The sequence below is a fragment of the Xyrauchen texanus genome, chromosome 37 (genome assembly GCF_025860055.1).
Source record: "Xyrauchen texanus isolate HMW12.3.18 chromosome 37, RBS_HiC_50CHRs, whole genome shotgun sequence".
NCBI classification, from domain to species: Eukaryota; Metazoa; Chordata; class Actinopteri; order Cypriniformes; family Catostomidae; genus Xyrauchen; species Xyrauchen texanus.
Window position 1 is genome coordinate 19,312,226 of NC_068312.1, and position 21,413 is coordinate 19,333,638.

Consider the following 21,413-nt stretch of genomic DNA (forward strand, 5'->3'; position numbering starts at 1 on the left):
TAAATTAATTGCTCATAATCTGAAACTTCTTTCAGGTGAGTTGATCCGCATGCCAAAGATGGGAAAGACCATCCATAAGTATGTCCATCAGTTCCCAAAGCTGGACCTGGCAGTTCACCTGCAGCCCATCACTCGCTCCACACTGAAAGTGGAACTCACCATCACACCAGATTTCCAGTGGGATGACAAGGTCAGTGCTCTGTCTTAAGAATACTGTCATTCCCCAAGCTGTTTCATCTAAAGTTTTCCACCCGTTGACTTTGAGCTTGCAAATAAAGTTAGTAATTGTGGTATGATGACTCCGTTACCTCAGATACATGGGTCATCCGAGGCTTTCTGGATCTTGGTGGAGGATGTGGACAGCGAGGTAGTCCTGCATCATGAGTACTTTCTCTTAAAGGCCAAGTACGCTCAGGACGAGCATCTGGTCACTTTCTTCGTGCCCGTGTTTGAGCCTCTGCCTCCACAGTACTTCATTCGCATAGCTTCAGACCGCTGGCTGTGTAAGTGATTTTACTACTGACAACATGATACAAACATCTTAATGCAATAGAACATACTGTTATAGCATACTTGAGTAACACATTTTACAGTGTTAATGTAGTGTGAGATTGATATGTGAGAGCTGTAGCAACCAACTCCATTGCACCATTTGTAAAGAAAATGGAGCATTGGTTAAATTGCATTAGTCTGGAAGTGCCTCTCATAAAGGTTAGCTTGATTAAATGTTTTTTCTTTCACTGTCTTTCTCAAGCATGTGAGACGCAGCTGCCGGTTTCATTCCGTCACCTGATCTTACCAGAGAAGTATCCTCCTCCCACCGAGCTGCTGGACCTGCAGCCTCTGCCGGTGTCTGCTCTGAGAAACGCAGCCTTTGAGAGCCTTTACCAGAAGTTTCCATTTTTCAACCCTATCCAGACCCAGGGTACCTAAATTTAGAATCTCTAATACATAAAGATTCCATGGTGGATTCATACCTAAATATAACAACTCTATTTGCATTTCCCTCAGTGTTCAACGCAGTGTACAACAGCGATGACAATGTCTTTGTTGGCGCCCCTACTGGCAGCGGTAAGACCATATGTGCCGAGTTTGCCATTCTCAGGATGCTCCTACACAACACAGAGGGCCGCTGTGTTTACATCACACCCATGGAAGCACTGGCTGAACAGGTATATCCACAAAACTCTGCTATTTACTTTAAATATGAGAGCATTCATAATGTTAAAATGAACTGACATTCAAAAACTGAGGACTGTAAATGTGAACTTCATAATCTTGATTCTGGTTTTCATGCAGGTTTTTATTGACTGGCACCAGAAGTTCCAAGACACATTGAATAAGAAGGTTGTCTTACTTACTGGTGAGACGAGCACTGACCTCAAGCTGCTGGGTAAAGGTGACATCATTGTCAGCACCCCAGACAAGTGGGACATCCTGTCTCGCCGTTGGAAACAGAGGAAGAACGTGCAGAATGTTAGCCTTTTCATTGTGGACGAGGTTCATCTCATTGGAGGAGACAATGGAGTAAGATTGTTTTAAGTTTCATATTTCAGTATAAACACTTTATTCCATGCTAATTTTGAAACAAGAAGAACAAGTTTTTTTTTTTTTAGCCTTTTAAGCCCTATGTTTAAATTGTTATACATTTTTTGGTTATAACCGATTACATTTTGAAATTCTAACACCTTGTCTTTGTGTCTCCTCTAGCCTGTGTTGGAGGTGATTTGCTCCAGGATGAGGTACATCTCATCTCAGATTGAGCGGCCCATTCGTATCGTGGCCCTCAGCTCATCTCTGTCCAATGCTAAAGATGTGGCCCACTGGCTTGGCTGCAGCACTACAGCCACCTTCAACTTCCATCCCAACGTCAGGCCGGTTCCTCTTGAGCTTCACATCCAGGTGTGGAGCAATCTTATTTTCAGAGTACATTCCTGCCCTCATGACCTTAAATTACAAAAGGATGATCTATTTGTGAAATTGAAATCATCTCCTTTTAACTTTTTCACATTTTTCATTGCTTTTGTTTTCTGTTTCTCTTTTTCAGGGCTTCAATGTGAGTCACACACAGACTCGTCTGCTGTCCATGGCTAAACCTGTGTATCACTCCATCATGAAACACTCCCCATCCAAGCCAGTGCTGGTGTTTGTGCCATCAAGACGTCAAACTCGCCTCACTGCTATCGATATCCTCACCTTCTGTGCCTCAGATGTGGTCCCACAAAGGTACTTTGAGAAACGTCATATCACACACTTATTAAACCATTGTCTGTGACTTCTGAAAGCTTTAATCATTGGCTACATCAAGCATCTCATCACAGGCCTTCTTTTTCTACTTGAAGGTTCCTGCACTCAACTGAGAAGGACCTGGCTCCATTCATGGAGAATCTCTCTGATACCACGTTGAAGGAGACCATCTCTAATGGGGTGGGGTACCTGCATGAGGGCCTTTCGGCTACCGAGCGCAGGATTGTGGAGCATCTTTTCATGTCTGGTATGACATTTGAAGAGAAACTAAAAATTATGTTTTGAAGTACAGTGGAACTGAGTCAGTTCATGCTGTAGCTTGTTGGACGGTCTGTTGATGGGAGCATTTTTCCTCTCCTCTCTTTTGCCAGGTGCTATTCAGGTGATGGTGGCATCTCGCTCTCTCTGCTGGGGCACTAACATTTCTGCACATCTGGTGATTGTCATGGACACACAGTACTACAATGGCAAAATACATGCGTAAGTTTCTCCTTAACCGCAAATTATATATTTTTTTAAGATTTAGTCAAATAATTTACATCCCCAAAAATTACCCAGTGTATCTGGATTGTGTTCATAGGAGTGTGTTTCTTTGATTAGGTATGTGGACTACCCAATCTATGATGTCCTGCAGATGGTAGGGAAGGCCAATCGCCCTCTACAGGATGATGAGGGTCGCTGTGTCATCATGTGTCAGGGGTCCAAAAAGGTAACGCTGCTGTTAATTAACATATTTTAGTCTTTTGTTTAATCTTTGCTTCTTAAGATTACTGTTCTTTTTCTTGTTATAAGTAATTTTGCATATCATTGTCTCACTCCTGTAGGACTTCTTTAAGAAGTTCCTGTACGAGCCTCTGCCTGTTGAATCTCACCTGGACCACTGTCTCCATGACCATTTCAATGCTGAGATCGTCACCAAGACAGTGGAGAACAAACAGGATTCCGTGGATTACCTGACATGGACATTTCTGTACCGGCGCATGACCCAGAACCCCAACTATTACAATCTGCAGGGTGAGGAACCACAGAACCCTCAGTGCTGCCTAGGAGATCTTCACTGTTTCAGAAATATTACTTCATATTCAATATCACATTCAAAATCTAGGCTTTACAGCCTTTAATATTTGTGACATTATGAATGCATTTAAAAGTATTTAAGCCACTTGTTTTTAACTAACTTCAACAGACAGATTTTTTAGTGGTTTAATACATCAAAGCCTAAAATCTCTAAAAACGTATTGTTTTTCTGTGACAGGGATGTCTCACCGTCACTTGTCGGATCATCTGTCTGAGCTGGTAGAAAACACCCTGCATGATCTGGAGCAGTCCAAGTGTATCAGCATTGAGGATGAGATGGACGTGGCACCGCTGAATCTGGGCATGATCGCAGCCTACTACTATATTAACTACACAACCATCGGTGAGGCCTGTTTTTCTGTTTAATTGACTACTTTAAACACTATGCTAAGAATGATAAATGTACTACTTACGGGCATTATTACTACACTACTTGTTACTTTAAAGACATATGCAAATCTGTTTATTTCCTTTCAAATGTAGCTAAAAGTATTGTTCTTCAAAGTGCTAAATGATCCATTAGAGATTTTAATGAGGCCTGAAGAGGGCAATTGTGACACAGAATGGAAATATTAGCTAATAATACTGCTTACTGAAAATACAGAATTATGCTAGGTACCTTTGCTGCATTTAGACTGTCACTGATTACATCCATTTAAAATATTTTAAATAAAATTGTATTTTTCTAAAATAATGTCTCATCTAAATATTAATGGAAGTGCATGCTTATCTAGTTAAATAATAATTTACTGATTAAATCAAATCAGACTTGACATTAGAATTATATTCTCTGTACCATTATTTTACATGATATTCAGCATTATACACTCACCTAAAGGATTATTAGGAACACCTGTTCAATTTCTCATTAATGCAATTATCTAATCAACCAATCACATGGCAGTTGCTTCAATGCATTTAGGGGTGTGGTCCTGGTCAAGACAATCTCCTGAACTCCAAACTGAATGTCAGAATGGGAAAGAAAGGTGATTTAAGCAATTTTGAGCGTGGCATGGTTGTTGGTGCCAGACGGGCCGGTCTGAGTATTTCACAATCTGCTCAGTTACTGGGATTTTCACGCACAACCATTTCTAGGGTTTACAAAGAATGGTGTGAAAAGGGAAAAACATCCAGTATGCGGCAGTCCTGTGGGCTGAAAATGCCTTGTTGATGCTAGAGGTCAGAGGAGAATGGGCCGACTGATTCAAGCTGATAGAAGAGCAACTTTGCCTGAAATAACCACTCGTTACAACCGAGGTATGCAGCAAAGCATTTGTGAAGCCACAATACGCACAACCTTGAGACGGATGGGCTACAACAGCAGAAGACCCCACCGGGTACCACTCATCTCCACTACAAATAGGAAAAATAGGCTACAATTTGCAAGAGCTCACCAAAATTGGACAGTTGAAGACTGGAAAAATGTTGCCTGGTCTGATGAGTCTCAATTTCTGTTGAGACATTCAGATGGTAGAGTCAGAATTTGGCGTAAACAGAATGAGAACATGGATCCATCATGCCTTGTTACCACTGTGCAGGCTGGTGGTGGTGTTGTAATGGTGTGGGGGATGTTTTCTTGGCACACTTTAAGCCCCTTAGTGCCAATTGGGCATCGTTTAAATGCCACGGCCTACCTGAGCATTGTTTCTGACCATGTCCATCCCTTTATGGCCACCATGTACCCATCCTCTGATGGCTACTTCCAGCAGGATAATGCACCATGTCACAAAGCTCGAATCATTTCAAATTGGTTTCTTGAACATGACAATGAGTTCACTGTACTAAAATGGCCCCCACAGTCACCAGACCTCAACCCAATAGAGCATCTTTGGGATGTGGTGGAACGGGAGCTTCGTGCCCTGGATGTGCATCCCACAAATCTCCATCAACTGCAAGATGCTATCCTATCAATATGGGCCAACATTTCTAAAGAATGCTTTCAGCACCTTGTTGAATCAATGCCACGTAGAATTAAGGCAGTTCTGAAGGCGAAAGGGGGTCAAACACAGTATTAGTATGGTGTTCCTAATAATCCTTTAGGTGAGTGTATGTAGATTTAATATGGGTACCATCAATAAACCTCTGTAAATGTACATTTTCTCTTGCGCAAAGCAGACCACTCTTGCGCTTAAAACTGACATTCAATCTCTTATGCTAAAAAGGCCCATCTCTCTCCTGCTCCTACCTGTATTACATTTGATTTTCTGTTTGATTCAGTTTTTGCCATTTCAGCCGAACTCATCATACAACACCTGTGGCTGCTAGTTTGCATTGTGTTTTAAAGCTCCTTGGGTGCAATGAAGCAATTTCCATTTGTATGCCCACGTTATGTAGGCATATGACGTCATTGTGTATTAGAGAATAGAAGCTAAAAAAAATGTTTTATAATGTCCAATCTCCATGATGCGCATCATCGCATTTTTTAAGAGTGATGTATCGCGCCACCATAAACCATTACACCCCAAGAAATAGCGAAAACATACACAAGCACGAGAACTTCAGTGATCTCCTTCAGTGTGTCTTTAATCAACATGCAGGGCACAGATGACAATCACAGCCATCTGAAGCTTCTTTAATACAGATTCCACACTTAAATAACTGGGACTCCTGCTCGAAATGTTGCATTTGTGCTTGCTGCTTAGATTATGTTAAACTGCATCTGGAAGAAACAGCATGACGTTTTAATATTTTTTTTCTTTGTCATGACTTTTTGTACTTTATTATCTGGGAACACACTGATAGTGATTGATGTATGTCGTCATACATCAGAGACCCTTCCCTCCAAACACAAGTGGTCACAGGATACGCATTTAAGCGAGCAGGTGTAAATAGCGATGCGTCTCGTCTGACCACATGTGATCGGATCAGTCGAAATGTATTTTAATACAGGTGTAGATGGGGTGTAAGTGAGAATGTATGTGAAATCTGAATTATATTTGTCCTCTATCCAGAGCTGTTCAGCATGTCCCTGAATGCCAAAACAAAGATCCGCGGCCTCATTGAGATCATCTCCAATGCTGCGGAGTACAAAAACATTCCCATCAGGCACCATGAGGAGACACTGCTCCGGCAGGTGAGTAAAACGCATCTCTTTATTCATTGTGTAATATTCTTAGAACAAATGTGACCGTATCAGAGCTCTGTGTTAAACCCTCTTTGATATTTGCAGCTGGCTCAGAAGGTCCCTCATAAACTGAACAATCCCAAGTTTAACGACCCTCATGTGAAGACCAACCTGCTGCTTCAGGCTCATCTGTCCCGCATGCAGCTGAGCGCAGAGCTCCAGTCAGATACCGAAGATATACTCAGCAAGGTAAGAAGCCATTGAAGCACATTCTAGATCCAATAACTGTGTTCAAACTGAGCATTTTAAAAAGAAAAAAGGAAAAAAACATGAAACGTACTTTGCAAGTGATGTCAAAATACTAAATTGCTTTTCTCTTGCCTGTGTCTAGGCTGTGCGACTGATCCAGGCATGCGTGGACGTGCTCTCCAGTAATGGCTGGTTGAGTCCAGCACTGGCTGCCATGGAGCTGGCTCAGATGGTTACACAAGCCATGTGGTCCAAAGACTCTTACCTTAAGCAACTACCCCACTTTACTTCTGAACACATCAAGCGCTGCACAGACAAGGTGGCTTGAGTGGCTTAGGGGATCTAAACACTTTGAATATGTTCATGTCTTGACTGTCTGGCTTAACTCTGCTTTGTTGACATGCATAGGGTGTGGAGAGCATCTTTGATATCATGGAGATGGAAGATGAGGACCGCACTGCTCTGCTGCAGCTTTCAGATACACAAATGGCCGATGTGGCACGGTTCTGTAACCGGTATCCCAACATTGAGCTCTCATACGAAGTGGCTGACAAAGAGGACATCAAAAGGTAGGAGCTAAAAGCAAAGTGCTTCAGTTTAAATGAGCTCTCTCATTTCAGATATGTGTAACATGGGGTGGCCAGAACCAGCCACAATTTTATCCTAAGGCTTTGCTGGTGAGGTTGAAATATTGTCTTGTGTTCACAGTGGCAGTCCTGTGGTCGTCCAAGTGCAGTTGGAAAGAGAAGAGGAAGTTACTGGACCTGTTATTGCGCCACTATTCCCTCAGGTAAAAGTCCATCTTCATGAACTCAATATACACCTGTCATAGAATCACTTTCAAAAGCTCTCAAGTTAGATTTTTGTTTAGAGTATATAAAGCATTATATAATGTATATTTGTCTGTGTAGAAACGTGAAGAAGGCTGGTGGGTGGTTATTGGAGACCCCAAATCGAACAGCCTCATCTCAATCAAGAGGCTGACTCTTCAACAGAAGGCCAAGGTTGGTTCTGCTCTTATGTTATGATGTTCAGGACATTAACAAAAAAAGTGTTCATTCTGGTCTTTGGTGACTGTTATTGTAGTAATAAAAAAATTAATTATATATATATAATTAGCCCCTCAGTGTTATGTCAATGTCTTTCTCCGTTTATAACAATGTGGTGTTCTTTCCTCTCACAGGTGAAACTCGACTTTGTGGCACCTGTTGTGGGTGTGCACAACTACACACTGTACTTCATGAGCGATGCCTACATGGGCTGCGACCAAGAATACAAGTTTAGTGTGGATGTAAATGAGGCAGACAGCGAGGGAGACAGTGACAGCGATTAATCCCAGTGGGTGGTTGTTATTCGAGGTCATGTTAAAATGCACATTGTTGTTTTTAATATTGTGAACGGTTTAATTCATTGTGATTTAAATAAAGGAAAATGTAAATAAGAGTTTGTTGTGTATTGTTTTATTAGACGTTCATCAAGATAAATGAAGCTATTGAGGTAAAAGTTCAAGTTTTAACTGCATTAAATAAAGAAACTGCACATTCATGATTGTCCCACTTCAGATATGGATATTCATTGAGCTTGTGAGTGCAGAGTCTCCACACACATTGGTGTATGAGGCCTTCAGGTAGTGCACATAGTTCTGCAGGCTGCGATTGGTGCTGATCACCTGCTCTAACTGGTTTTTCATGTCTTGAAGTTTGCACTAAAATCGGTTCTCCATCTGAGAAAAAAAAAACACCAACAGTTCTGAGAAGGTCTTAGCCTTAACATTTGACAAAAATTTAAATTTTACAGCAGAATGATCATGATTCTATAGATCATTAGTTAGTGAAATCCCAAACATTTTCAGAATATTTTCTTGTGACACTTGTTTAGTGTTGTCCAAGTGTCCACAGTCTGGCCGAGAACACTCGCATCATCTTTGCTGCGGCATAGCTGTCCCAGCCCATTTTTAGCCAGGCTCAAGTGGGTCTCCAAATCCAGCTTTTTGGACTGAGCTGACTCTTTCTTTGGACAAAATCCGCTCTAGGCTCTGGTCCATCTGTAAACAAACTAAACTCAAAGCATGCATTTGCTAAAGCTTAGAACATTTAATTATAACATTTTTATCATTGCATGAGTTAAAGTTCATTCCATGAATGTGTATTCCATTTCTAGTATGGGAAGTGCCATAATATACTAAAGCCCCATGTAAAGAAACTAAATGTACTACAGAAATAAAACATTGCTTAATGGACCATTATGGGGCCTGTCTCTGTGCCTCATCCCTAGCCTGTTCTGCCTGTCTGAAGAGGGAGTCACACTCCCGGGTCGTCTCCTCCAGACACAGCTGTGTGTTGTGGATTGTCTCCTCGCGCTTGGCAATAACCTGAAGCAGATCCCTGTTCTGAGTCCTTACCTCTTCCAACTTCCTGTGTTGACAGATTGATAGAAAAAGAAATGACAAGGCTGAAAACCTGCAAAGCAACTATGGGAAGAATTTGCTGTGATTTGTGAATGTTGTAGTTGTTGATATATTTTTCAAAATGCAGAGTTTCCATATTAATTATAAAGTTGATGTGAAGCAGACCTTTCCATGCTTTCTACAGAGCATTTCAACTGCATGTTTTCTTCAAGTAGAAACGCGTTCTTCCTGACGGTCTCTATTTTGCAATCCTGCTGCTCCATCTAAATGCAAATAAATAATGACACAAATAAGACAAACAGCTTGATTTTATTTTATTATCTGTGTTTTAACATTTAAGACATTAAAGGGACAGTTCACCCAAATTAGCTCATGATTTACTCACCCTCCTGGCATCCAAGATGTGTATGACTTTCTTTCCTCTGCAGAACACAAATTAAGGTTTTTAAAAGAATATCTCAGCTCTGTAGGTCCTCACATTGCAAGTGAATAGGTGCCAGAATTTGAAGCTCCAAAATCCACAAAGGCAGCATAAAAGTTATTCATATGACTCCAGTGGTTAAATCAATATCTTTAGAAGCGATATAATAGATGTGGGTGTGAAACGGATCAATATTTTTTTCATAAATTCTCCTCCTTGCCAAGTAGGGGGCAATATGTATGAAGAAAGTGATTCATTAAAAACAGGAGGAGGAGAATGTAAAAGTGGAGATTAACGGAGCAGGGAGTAGATTTTAAAGTAAAAAGGACAGAAATATGGATTTATTTTTCACCCACACCTATCAAATCACTTCAGAATATATGGATTTATCCACCAGACTCTTCTGGAGTACATTTATGTTGCCCTTATGTCTACTTTGGAGCTTTAAAATTTTGGCACCTATTATCTTGCAATGTATGGACCTACAGAGTTTCACTTGTGCTCAGTAAATGAAAGAAAGTCATAAACATCTGGGATGACATGAGGGTGAGAGAATTATCCTTTTTGTGTGAACTATAAAGCATTAACCCTTTAGAAGATACATGTAAAATGTAGCCTTTCTGTTAAAGGAAAGCAAACTGAATATTGATGACTATGTCTGATCTCACACTACACAGATTTGTGTCCAATCAAATACTCTCGACAATGAGAGTATGGGTCTAATACCATATGTAACTGACTAACAAGAAAGTTCATGGCTGTGAAGTAACTACAGCCTATTGGCCATAAAAAATGAAATAAGGGTCTTTTGTCATGACCTGTCCAAATTTCAGGGTTCAATAGGAAATACATCAACACAGCATAGAAACCTGCACTCATTAAGCAATTTCATGGGGTATTTCTTGTACATGTGTGGTCTCAGTAAACATTACCTTGATCCTGAGATCAGACAGAGTGCTGTTCTGCTCTGCATTTCTTCTTTCCTGTATGTGCATGTTCTCTCTGGCCTCCCTGAGGTGCTCCTCAGAACATTTCAGAGCATCATGCAGCCCCTCCAGCTCCATCAGCCTGGCATGGAACTGCTTGCGGCCCTGTTCCACCTCTCTCTCCACTTCCAAACGGTTACTCTGTGCCTTCTTCTCCGCCAGCTCCAGCCTCAAAGATTATTCCTCAGACTCCAAACGTGTCTTTTGCAGCTGCAAGCATTTTGAGAGTTTAATGCACAGAAACTAAATGAAGATGAATTTTTATGAGCTAAAAGAACAGTATATTGAAAGCACCTGGCTCTTGTAACCCTCTACCAGACTCTCAAAGTCTTTGAGAGAAGTCTTCAGCTGTTGCACCTCAGACTGAAACAAAGACAATCAGTCTTCTGTAGCTGACAGAGTGGTCTAATAGAAAAGACATGCAAAATAAAGCACAAAAATTAACAGCTGAATTCTTCCAAACCTTATGACTGTAAAAAGGACAAGAGCAAAACAAGACCACTGCTCCAAAAGCAAGTAGGCTACCTTCAGTCTACATAGGCAGCAGGTTTCTAAGCGTCCTAACTGAAAAGATTTGCGATGCATCACTGGGGTTGCTTTCTCCACAAAGCAAACATGCAATGCTGCCTTAGATTTTGGACAAACGTTATCCTAGGTCATGGCGCAAATGCAACACCTGATATGGACTTTAAGTCTATTGGTAATTATATTTCCTACTTTGGTGTCTAGAAAATGCAATCTAGGTAGACTTGTTTTTTTTGGAACAGAATGTAGATTTAGAATGTTTTTTGTGAAAGACAAAATGGACACACATTAAATTAAGTGGCATTAACTACTATGAACTTAACCATTTGATACGATGTACTTATTATGTAAATACATGTTGTTGCATTTAATTACATTTGTAGTTACACAGTTAACCCAACACTAACCCCTTATCCTAACACTAAATTACTCTAATCCTACTCCTAAACCTACTCGTACCTCAACCTCTGTAGCAGCAAATGTGGATATTTTGCAGAACAACATGTAGTTACAGTGAATAATAGGGCTGCCCCCTAATAATCGACCAAACGTTAGTTGATGAAAAGTTTTGATTGGTCAGTTGGTCACAGAAAAAAGTCACACAGTTAGTGACAGGTAGACATGATCGTTTACATGACTGGTCCATGTGGTAATTAATTATTCATGTTCAAACCCACGAATACCAGTATTACCGCTGATTGGATGCTAGGTAGTACTATGGGGTAATTTTCATTAAGTGGTGTTAGAATTAAGCCTACACAATAAAGCAAGACACCTTGATTTCAAACTTTAATCTTTTATTTATTTTAACAAAAAAATCTAATGAAACTGGCAAAAATTAAGTGCAATTAAAATGTGTGTTGTTCAACTTTTTGAAAGATAGCTTTACAACAGTTGTAAAGGGCAACATCTCTCTAGCTAATTTTGTTGATACATGCATTTTATTTTGGAAAATGCATCATGTTTGTGAATAGATGTGTTTTGTTCCCTCCTTCAAGATAATATATATATATATATATATATACACACACACAATTACATCTGCAACACATGCCTGAGGTATCGGAGAAAATGTTTGCTCTAGTGATTTTGTATTGAAAATGTAATTAATTTATTTAGAAAAAATTACTTAAATCAAATAAATTTCTAAATTCAAATTGCACTCCAAATGAAACGAAAAAGCAATTAAAATAATGAAGTGATCAAAAAAAATTACATTTACCGTCAGGCAAGTATCCGTCTAAACATGCAGGTGGAAAACTACTTACACAAATGAAGACAGATAAACAATTATAAATGTAAAAATAATAATTATAATGATGATAATAATCACTGAAATACAAGCCATGGTTCAAAGTGAATGTGTTTTTGTTTTATATTTTAATCACAGATGGCTGCAGAGTTGTGGTCACAATGAAATATCATCTTGACATTGTCAAAGGCATCAGCTATCGGTGATCACTCTGACATTTTCGGTCCCCGAGGTCATCATCTATCAGCACAACCCTAATGTGCATTTCTCTATATAAATTAACAAAATTTCTCCATGCTGGTTTTTCCGACACATTCAGAATCATTACCGCTTTTGCTGGTTTCGCTGCGGCTCGCTTCATGTGTGCGCTTGTAAAATGTATATTTTAAAAACTCGTTATTATGGTTTAGTATTTCTCTGTAATGTAGAAAAGTGTTAGCAATGCTACTTATAACATTCTTTCACAGCCCTGGAATTCAAACCATTTTCTGATGACCCCCAAAAAATATATATTTAAGTAATTAATTTAATATCATAAATGTGCGACAAATAGTTGACTAATGGCTTAAACTAACGACTACCAGGAAAATCTTTGTTCAGGGGCACCCCTACGTAAATACAAAGTCTTTTATGTTTTTAATGCTAGTACATAGTAGTTAAGGCCACCTAATATAAAGTGTAACCGACAAAATCATGATTTAGACATCCACAACATGATATAGTTATTGCCTTGAGTCTCTGGTTCTCCAGTTTGGTTGAGGTGGCCTCTGAGGTGAGGGAGTGCACCCGGCTGAGAAACACCTCTCTCTCAGTGCAAGACTTCTCCTCACAACTGTGCAACTGTTCAATCAACCCAGTGAGCTGCCTGCAAAGAGAATAGACCACACCATCATCATCATGACAATGCATAAGGGCAGGGCTGGGATAGGGGTCCATTAAAGCTCCATGAAATACAACAAATAAGCATTTTTGCTTTAATTTGAATGTCAGTCATTAATAATATTTTAAAAGCAGGACATTTTATTTTAACCAAGGAATAGAGGAACAAATAAATAGAAAGACAATTTGACAACCTGAAAATGCACTGGCATACAGGCCCAACTGCAATAAATTAGTCAGAACACAATCCATAATTTAGGTAAAGACATTGACTAGAATGAGCATAAAGCAAATGGATAAAACAGAGTAACTGACTTGTTTAATGTGGTGACCTCCAGCTGAAGTTGGCTGTTCTCTCTGTTCTGTTTGGAGTAACGCTGCCGAAGCTCCTCAGCAGAGGAGAGAGCCTCCGCTAACTGAGTCTCCTGAGATGATGATACAGAAAACCATCAGCCATAGACCACACTCTGGGTTCCCACTCTTCTTAAGGCGAATTTCCAAGACATTTTATGCAGTGTAATATTTAATCAAAAACACATGTGCCCACTTTGATTAACTGAAAGTGAAGCACTGATGGCTTGTGATGCAAGAATGGTTTGCACATGCTGTACGAGTCTGTTGGGTATATTGCAGTCTCGTCACATTTTAACTTTTCGTTTAGCCTCCCATTCAGCTCGTGAAAATATGCTGTGTGATCATACGAATTACATCAAGATGTAGATTGGAATGCAGGTGTGGAATTTACAGTTGAAGACAGATGTTTACATACACTTAGGTTGAAGTCTTTAAAACTAATTTTTTAACCCTTCCACAGACTTCATATTAGCAAGTCTTTAGGACATCTACTTTGTGCATGACACAAGTAATTTTTCCAGAAATTGATTACAGACAGATTGTTTCAGATTTAATTGACTATATCACAATTCCAGTGGGTCAGAAGTTTACATTAATTGTGCCTTTAAGCAGTTTGGAAAATTCCAGAAAATTATGTCAAGCCCTTATGCAATTAGCCAATTAGCTTCTGATAAGCTAATTGGAGTCAGTTGCATGTGTACCTGTGGATTTAAGGCCTACCTTCAAACTCGGTGCCTCTGTACCATGATTTTCTTTTGTATAACCTTGGAGTACCATATAAATACCATAATAAATGTTGATAATTGATCCTTCAGTACCACTGCATTTATATTAAAGTACCATGCTTAAACTATTTGATACCATAAACTCCACAATGGTACTGCTACAGTACTTCTTGGTAAGAATTATTTCACTTATTAGTGCCTCATAAGTCAAGTGATCCATAAAATGACAGAAGAGCATCTGAATATGGTTTGAAACCCTGTAGTAAATTGTAATTGTTGTTCTGCTGTGCAGTACAATATACTGTATGAGCTGGCCTCTTGCTTTTCCGTACCTTCTCCAGGAGTTGCATAGAGAGCTGGGCTGCTGTATTCACGCTTCGTTCAGTCCGTTTTCTCTGGTCCTCAAAGACTTGTTTGTGGATGTCTCTGTCGCCTTCACAGTGCTGTTTCAACTCTCTAATCTGCTCCAGCAGACCTTGAACCTCCTCCTGATTTTGCTGCAGTGTGCCCTCTAGCCTCTGAGCCACAGTACAGGAGAACAACTTAGTATCATATTGTTTTGATTTATATTATTGCATGTAGTGCTCAGGGCCTTCAGGGATAGTTCACCAAAAATGAAATTTCTTTCATTATTTACTCACGCTCAGGATGTCCCAGGTGTGTATGACTTTCATTCCAAACCAGAACGCATTGAAGAAAAATATCATAGCTCAGTCCGTCCTTAAAATGAAAGTGAATGGAGATTTCTCTTTTGAAGCACCAAAAAGAACAGACAGTCAGCATAAACATCATCCATGCGACACCAGCTGTTAAATGTATGTCTTGAAAAGCAATCGCTTTTGGTGCGAAAAAAACAAATACATTTGAAATCAGAAGTTTACATACACTTAGGTTGAAGTCATTAAAAAAAATTTTTTACCACTTTGCAGATTAAATATTAGCAAACTATAGTTTTATCAAGTCATTTAGGACATCTACTTTGTGCATGACAAGAGTCATTTTTCCAACAATTGTTTACAGATGAATTGTTTCACTTTTAATTGATTATATCACAATTCCAGTGGGTCAGTAGTTTACATACACTATGTTAACTGTGCCTTAGAACAGCTTGGAAAATTCCAGAAAATTATGTCAAGCCTTTAGGCAATTGGCCAATTAGCTTCTGATAGGCGGTGTACTGAATTGGAGGTGTACCTGTGGATATATTTTTAAGGCTACCATCAAACTCAGTACCTCTTTGCTTGACATCATGAGAAAATCTAAAGAAATCAGCAAAGGCCTCAGAAGTCTGGTTCATCCTTGGGAGCAATTTCCAAATGCCTGAAGGTACCACATTTCTCTATACAAACAATAGTACACAAGTATCAACACCATGGGACCAAGCATCCATGATACCGCTCAGGAAAGAGACACAATCTGTCTCCAAGCGATGAAAACAGTTTGGCGTGAAAAGTGCAAATCAATCACAGAACAACAGCAAAGGACCTTGTGAAGAAGCTGGAGGAAACACGTAGACAATTATCTATACCCACAGTAAAACGAGTCATATATCGACATAACCTGAAAAGCTGCTCAGCAAGGAAGAAGCCACTGCTCCAAAAACACCATAAAAAGCCAGACAAATGTTTGCAAGTGCACATGGGGACAAAGATCTTACTTTTTGGAGAAATGTCCTCTGGTCTAATGAAACAAAATTGTAACTGTTTGGCCACAATGACAATCGTTATGTTTGGAGGAAAAAGGGTGAGGCTTGAAAGCCGAAGAACACCATCCCATGTGAAGCATTGGGGTGACAGCATCATGTTGTGGGGGTGCTTTGCTGCAGGAGGGACAGGTGCACTTCACAAAATAGAAGGCATTCATGAGGAAGGAAATGTATTTGGATATATTGAAGGAACATCTCAAGACATCAGCCAGGAAGTTAAAGCTTGGTCGCAAATTGGTCTTCCACATGGACAATGACCCCAAACATACCTCCAAAGTTGTGGCAAAATGGCTTTAGGACAACACAGTCAAGGTATTGGAGTGACTATCACAAAGCCCTGAAGTCAATCTGATTTGTGGGCAGAACTGAAAAAGTGTGTGCAAGCAAGGAGGCCTACAAACCTGACTCAGTTACACCAGTTCTGTCTGGAGGAATGGGCCAAAATTCCAGCAACTTATTGTGAGAAGCTTGTGGAAGGCTAACCAAAATGTTTGACCCAAGTTAAACAATTTAAAGGTAATGCTACCAAATATGAATAAAGTGTATGTCAATTTCTGACCCTCTGGAGTGTGATTAAAGAAATAAAAGTTGAAATAAATAATTCTCTCAACGATTATTCTAACATTTCACATTATTAAAATAAAGTAGTGATCCTAACTGACCTAAGATAGGGAATGTTTTCTACGATTAAAGGTCAGGAATTGTGAAAAACTGAGTTTAAAGGTATTTGGAGGAATAAAATAAAAAATAAAAAAATAAATATATATATATATATTATACTTCTATATATATTCTTATTCACATGTTTGATTATTTTGTTCTGTACATACTGTAGCGCTTTGAATCTGAGAAAGGCGCATTACAAATAAAATGTATTATTATTATTATTATTTGGCTAAGGTCTATGTAAATTTCTGACTTCAAATGTATTCAAGTACTTTTTTAACTCTAAATCATGCTTCCGGTAAGCAGTGGTATACGTGTGTCACATAATCGCAATGGCATTTGAAACACGCAAGATCTGAGACAAGTGCGTCACAGCCGGAAGAGCAGTGATGTTTACAACGGAGTAGGAGGAACGCTGTACAGAAGCTTTGTTGATTTTAGTTTAGATCTGTATTTATCTGTTTCTTTACTCACAATGGTGCATTTGTGTGCTTATCCTGAATGTCTCAACCGAGTGGAGAATGTAAGATTATTTCTGTATCATGGCAACAGGAATACATCACACAAGAGACTGCTCTACTCCACCCTCTCGTGAAGTGTTGGATCATAGTGAAAAAGTATACTTTTTTCATACTAAAAGTGATCGTGTCACTTTAGAACACATTCACTTAAGAGCTGGAGTCATATCGATGAAGTTTATGTTGACTATCTGTGATTTTTGGAGCTTCAATATGAGAAATCTCCATTCACTTGAATTTTTATGGACCTATTTCTTCAAATTTGTTCTGGTGAAGAAAGAAAGTCATACACACCTGGGATATCATGCAGGTGATTAAATAATGAGAGAATTTTCATTTTTGGGTGAACTATCCCTTTAATTTATGATGCCCATTTCTGAATGACATATCACTCCATTCATTTAAATGAAAACCATAAATCTTGTATAAAAGATAGAGCTTTGAGATAGGAGCTTCACAGTCTGCCCTTTAAACATGTGAGATCAACTTTCTTGGATCTGAGCCTCCAGACGGTTATTTTCAGTCTCTTTCTTGTACAGCTGGTTCTGCAGACAACTACGGGTAGATTTGAGAAACTTGGACAGCTCTCCTGTGCTCTTCAGATGATCCTGAGATGATAAAGATAGCGCTCACAAACTCCTTATTGAAAAAACTCCTGAATTTAAGGCAAGCAACAAAACTGTTGCAAATGCACTATACAAAAAATATTAAGAGAAAAGCAGAAGAGGCAAAATGCTTTTTGAAATGTTTTTGCAAATTATTAGAAAATTAAGAGAATTAGGATGTGGAAATCATTATTACCTTTTCAGCTTCCAAATTCTCAGCTAGCTGATTGGCCTTCTTTTCCTTGTTGATGAGTTTAGCCTCAAGTTTCTAAAAGGGAATATAAGAATAACTAGTTATATAATTAACAAGGGATTTCGGACCATGACTAAAAACTAAAATCTCATGCATTTAAGCTTTATGTAACTTTCCCTATATGTATATTAAGCTGAGATGAACACACAGATGTGGGTATATTATAGGTAGACCAATGTATTGGTTTTACCTATTGATCAATGCAGATGGTATGAACAATTGGTAATCTGAAAAAATCTAATGCAATAGTTGCCAATAGTTTTTCCTTTTCTTTTTTTATTCCTCTGTGGCCGGCGCTGGATTATTCTACAGATATTCACAGTATAAAAGGTGAAATCTCTTGGTATTAGCTGAATCTAAATCTTTCATCATTCACAAAATTCACCAATATTTTTATCTTCTCTTCAATGCATGTTTTGTTATTTTGATTAGTTCAATCAAGTGTTCTAAATTAAAGCAAGGGCATGTAAGGAAAGATCCAAGTATATGGAAACGTGTCCCATCAGCACATACAGTATATTGTGTCCCCAACTTCATATCTTGTGAATGATAATAAACATTATTCCATATTAAACCTCTTCTGATGAAATATCTATTTACAAAACCTTTCATTTGGTGAATGCATCGTTTATAAAAAAATATATTTATTTGGTAAATACTTACATTTAGAGCATTGTAACAGTGCCAGGTCTCCATCCATTCATGTAATCATGTTGGCATGTTCAAGTGAGAACTGACGCACGTGCGACGCACCCGGAAGAGCAGCTCTGTTTCCAACAGAGTATGAGGAATGCTGTACAGAAGCTGGTTAATGTCTGTATTTGAATCTGTATGTTTCTCATAATGGCGCGTTTGTTATCCTGGATGTCTCAACCAACAGAAAATTTTTGATTGCGTTCGCAACATGCCAATCCAAATACGTTACACGAGAGACTGCATGAACTCTACCTTCTTGTGAACGTGCATATTGCTGCTGACTGGAAACTTTTTTAGTTAAAAAGTACTTAAATATTGAACTTTTTTGCACCAAAAACGATTGTATCACTTTAGAAGACCTTTAGAATATGTTCATTAATTTACCAGAAGACATTAATCTGAGATATTTTTCTTCAGAAGTGTTCTGCTGAAGAAATAAAGTCATGCACACCTGGGATGGCATAAGGGTGAGTAAATGATGAGAGAATTTTCATTTTTGGGTGAACTATCCATTTAACATTCTATAAAACGATTTAAAAATCTATCTGCCGATTCATCGGTTATCTGCCTTTTCCACCATCTAGGTTACGGTATCAGCTAAATCCACTTTCGGTCGACCCCTAGTATACTTTTTACTTTATACATCAATTATATTCCAAAATAATATAAAAAGTATAGATATACACAATTAGAATAAAGCACACATAAAATATGGGCATTAGATTACAAACACTTTTTTCAGCCTCTGAATCGGCTAGTTTTCTCATTAGTATCTCCCTCTCATCAGACAACCTCAACGCATCTGTCTGTGGTGCAAAGAATGGAAAAATATAACCAGAATCATAAAAAGTACACAATATTGTAGAACTAATACTAAAATAAAAAATGAGACACTAATCTAGTATGTATGCTGGAACTGTTTTATACCTCCGATCCATGCTGCACTCTCAGAAGTTGTTGGAGAACGCGGTTTGTGTCTTCAAAGGCGTTAAACTTCTGCTCTAGTAGCTCATGTTGCCGACCCAGGAGATCAGAGTATGACATTAACAGTTTTTTGTCCTGCAAACATTCATTAACATATACAATAATATTTCAGGGGCTTATAGCCTTGGTTTCGCAAAATAATGTAATTCACAATCACATATCATACATGAGGGTTTTCAAATGAATCCAACCATATCAAACCAGTTACTGACATGATAAATATTGGAAAATCAAGAACTATATAGAAAGCTATATTGGAAAACAGCACAGTTTTGAGTTTGGCCATCCTCTTACCTTCCTAAGCTTACCAATGGTTTCCCTTAGATCCGCCACTTGTATGGCTACGGCTTGGCCATCTATCTCAGCCTCCACCAGTTTCCTAAGCAAAGTTTCTATCTCCTGGTGCAGAGGTTCTGTTTCTGACCTGCCAACATAGAGAACACCTATAAGGCATTCAATACATTCAATAAGAGTAGCCTCTGTCTAAAAACTAATTTGACAAATAAACCTGGAAGAAGTACACTATACCTAATTTGTCCAGGCTCAGCATCCACATTGCTCCGGAGATCAGAATTCTCGAGATTTGACCTCCTTAAGTCATTACTGGCTTCCTCTAGTCTTTCATCATGTTGGTCAATAAAATTGTGACAGGCACTCAACTGCTGTGACTGGTGCTTCAACTGGTGCTCTATTTGCTGTAACTTTACCTATTGAGTGCCCATGTGGAGCTTTTTAACACTGAAACCCGCCATGTTGTTCCCATCAACATTAAATACTTGGTATGGCCAAGAGTGAATTCTGGGCGGACAATCTTACTTGTGTCAATGATAATTTTCAGTCGTTACCTCACTTCTCATAGAGCCAACTTCTGACAAAAGACATTGAATCTCCCTTTCATATTTGGGGATGTTGTCAATTACTCCTTTTACATCGTCCTCTTCACTGGACAAAGCAGTGGGCCTCAGAGGAGAGGAGAGACAGTCAGTGGCCGGACAAGGGATGATCTCCAAACAGTGTGTCGCCCCCTGTTGATATATTTTGTCAATAAAATCCAATAATTTAGAGTTTAAATAAATTGTTTTGGTTATATGTACTATTAAATACGGGATATAAATAATAGTGAATAAGTCTAAGTACACCTCCCACTTGTATTCCTTTCGTCTAGATGCCTTTCCAGGAGGAACCCAGTGAGCTCGTACCTTCACACTGTGGGTCGTAAATGGCTCACTTTACCTTGCTGAAAATAGTTGTGATGAGTGATTTAATTGTGTCTTAGAAATACAGGACCAAGTTAAACCAATATGGTATATTTAGACTAGAATTACAGAGGGAAAATAGCCTGACCTGGTTGGGAGGCACTGCTGCACACTTCTGTGGACTTTTCTTCAGGTGGACATGTACAGATGTTGTGTCAGGGACATGGACAGATAGAGAGGACGACCGTGTTTTCATCGCTTCGATTCAATGGGACCGGACGTTGAGTCTGTATTCTATGTGTTTTTAAGAGTACGAAAACATCCACTACGTCATAAACTTGTAAGAAGCTTTATCATGAGTTTTGGGATTCAAAAATCCGTTTATCAGGAAAACTAATTGTCCTCTGTCACGTAAACGACCGTCCTCTTAATCTACCTGTTCACTCATTGGATATATATATATATGAACCACCTTCCTGAACCGCAGGGTGGAAAGAAATTATATATAAATAATATATGAACAGTTATTTTCTCTTGATTCGAAGTGCATTGAAAATTGTATTTGTTAACTTTAAAAACGATTAATGTTATGCGAATGGATTTG

The 21,413-nt window shown here is 38.9% G+C and overlaps 1 protein-coding gene and 1 pseudogene across 2 annotated transcripts in view; one reads left to right on the forward strand and one right to left on the reverse strand.

Moving 5' to 3' along the window:
* Positions 1–8,074, forward strand: part of LOC127630945 (U5 small nuclear ribonucleoprotein 200 kDa helicase) — a 43,501-nt gene extending 35,427 nt beyond the window's left edge. For both annotated transcript variants that reach the window (XM_052108846.1, XM_052108847.1), the window contains 19 exons: positions 36–190; positions 314–503; positions 755–925; positions 1,012–1,172; positions 1,300–1,527; positions 1,711–1,902; positions 2,048–2,226; positions 2,343–2,494; positions 2,619–2,727; positions 2,848–2,956; positions 3,072–3,261; positions 3,503–3,667; positions 6,276–6,397; positions 6,494–6,637; positions 6,780–6,956; positions 7,046–7,206; positions 7,346–7,427; positions 7,549–7,641; positions 7,821–8,074. In XM_052108846.1, the coding sequence (XP_051964806.1) occupies positions 36–190; positions 314–503; positions 755–925; positions 1,012–1,172; positions 1,300–1,527; positions 1,711–1,902; positions 2,048–2,226; positions 2,343–2,494; positions 2,619–2,727; positions 2,848–2,956; positions 3,072–3,261; positions 3,503–3,667; positions 6,276–6,397; positions 6,494–6,637; positions 6,780–6,956; positions 7,046–7,206; positions 7,346–7,427; positions 7,549–7,641; positions 7,821–7,970 (2,930 nt within the window). In that variant the 3' untranslated portion in view covers positions 7,971–8,074. The remainder of the gene's footprint in view (positions 1–35; positions 191–313; positions 504–754; positions 926–1,011; positions 1,173–1,299; positions 1,528–1,710; positions 1,903–2,047; positions 2,227–2,342; positions 2,495–2,618; positions 2,728–2,847; positions 2,957–3,071; positions 3,262–3,502; positions 3,668–6,275; positions 6,398–6,493; positions 6,638–6,779; positions 6,957–7,045; positions 7,207–7,345; positions 7,428–7,548; positions 7,642–7,820) is intronic.
* A 19-nt stretch (positions 8,075–8,093) lies between these two features.
* LOC127630946 (outer dense fiber protein 2-like) lies at positions 8,094–21,065 on the reverse strand (annotated as a pseudogene).
* Positions 21,066–21,413: the final 348 nt, after the last annotated feature.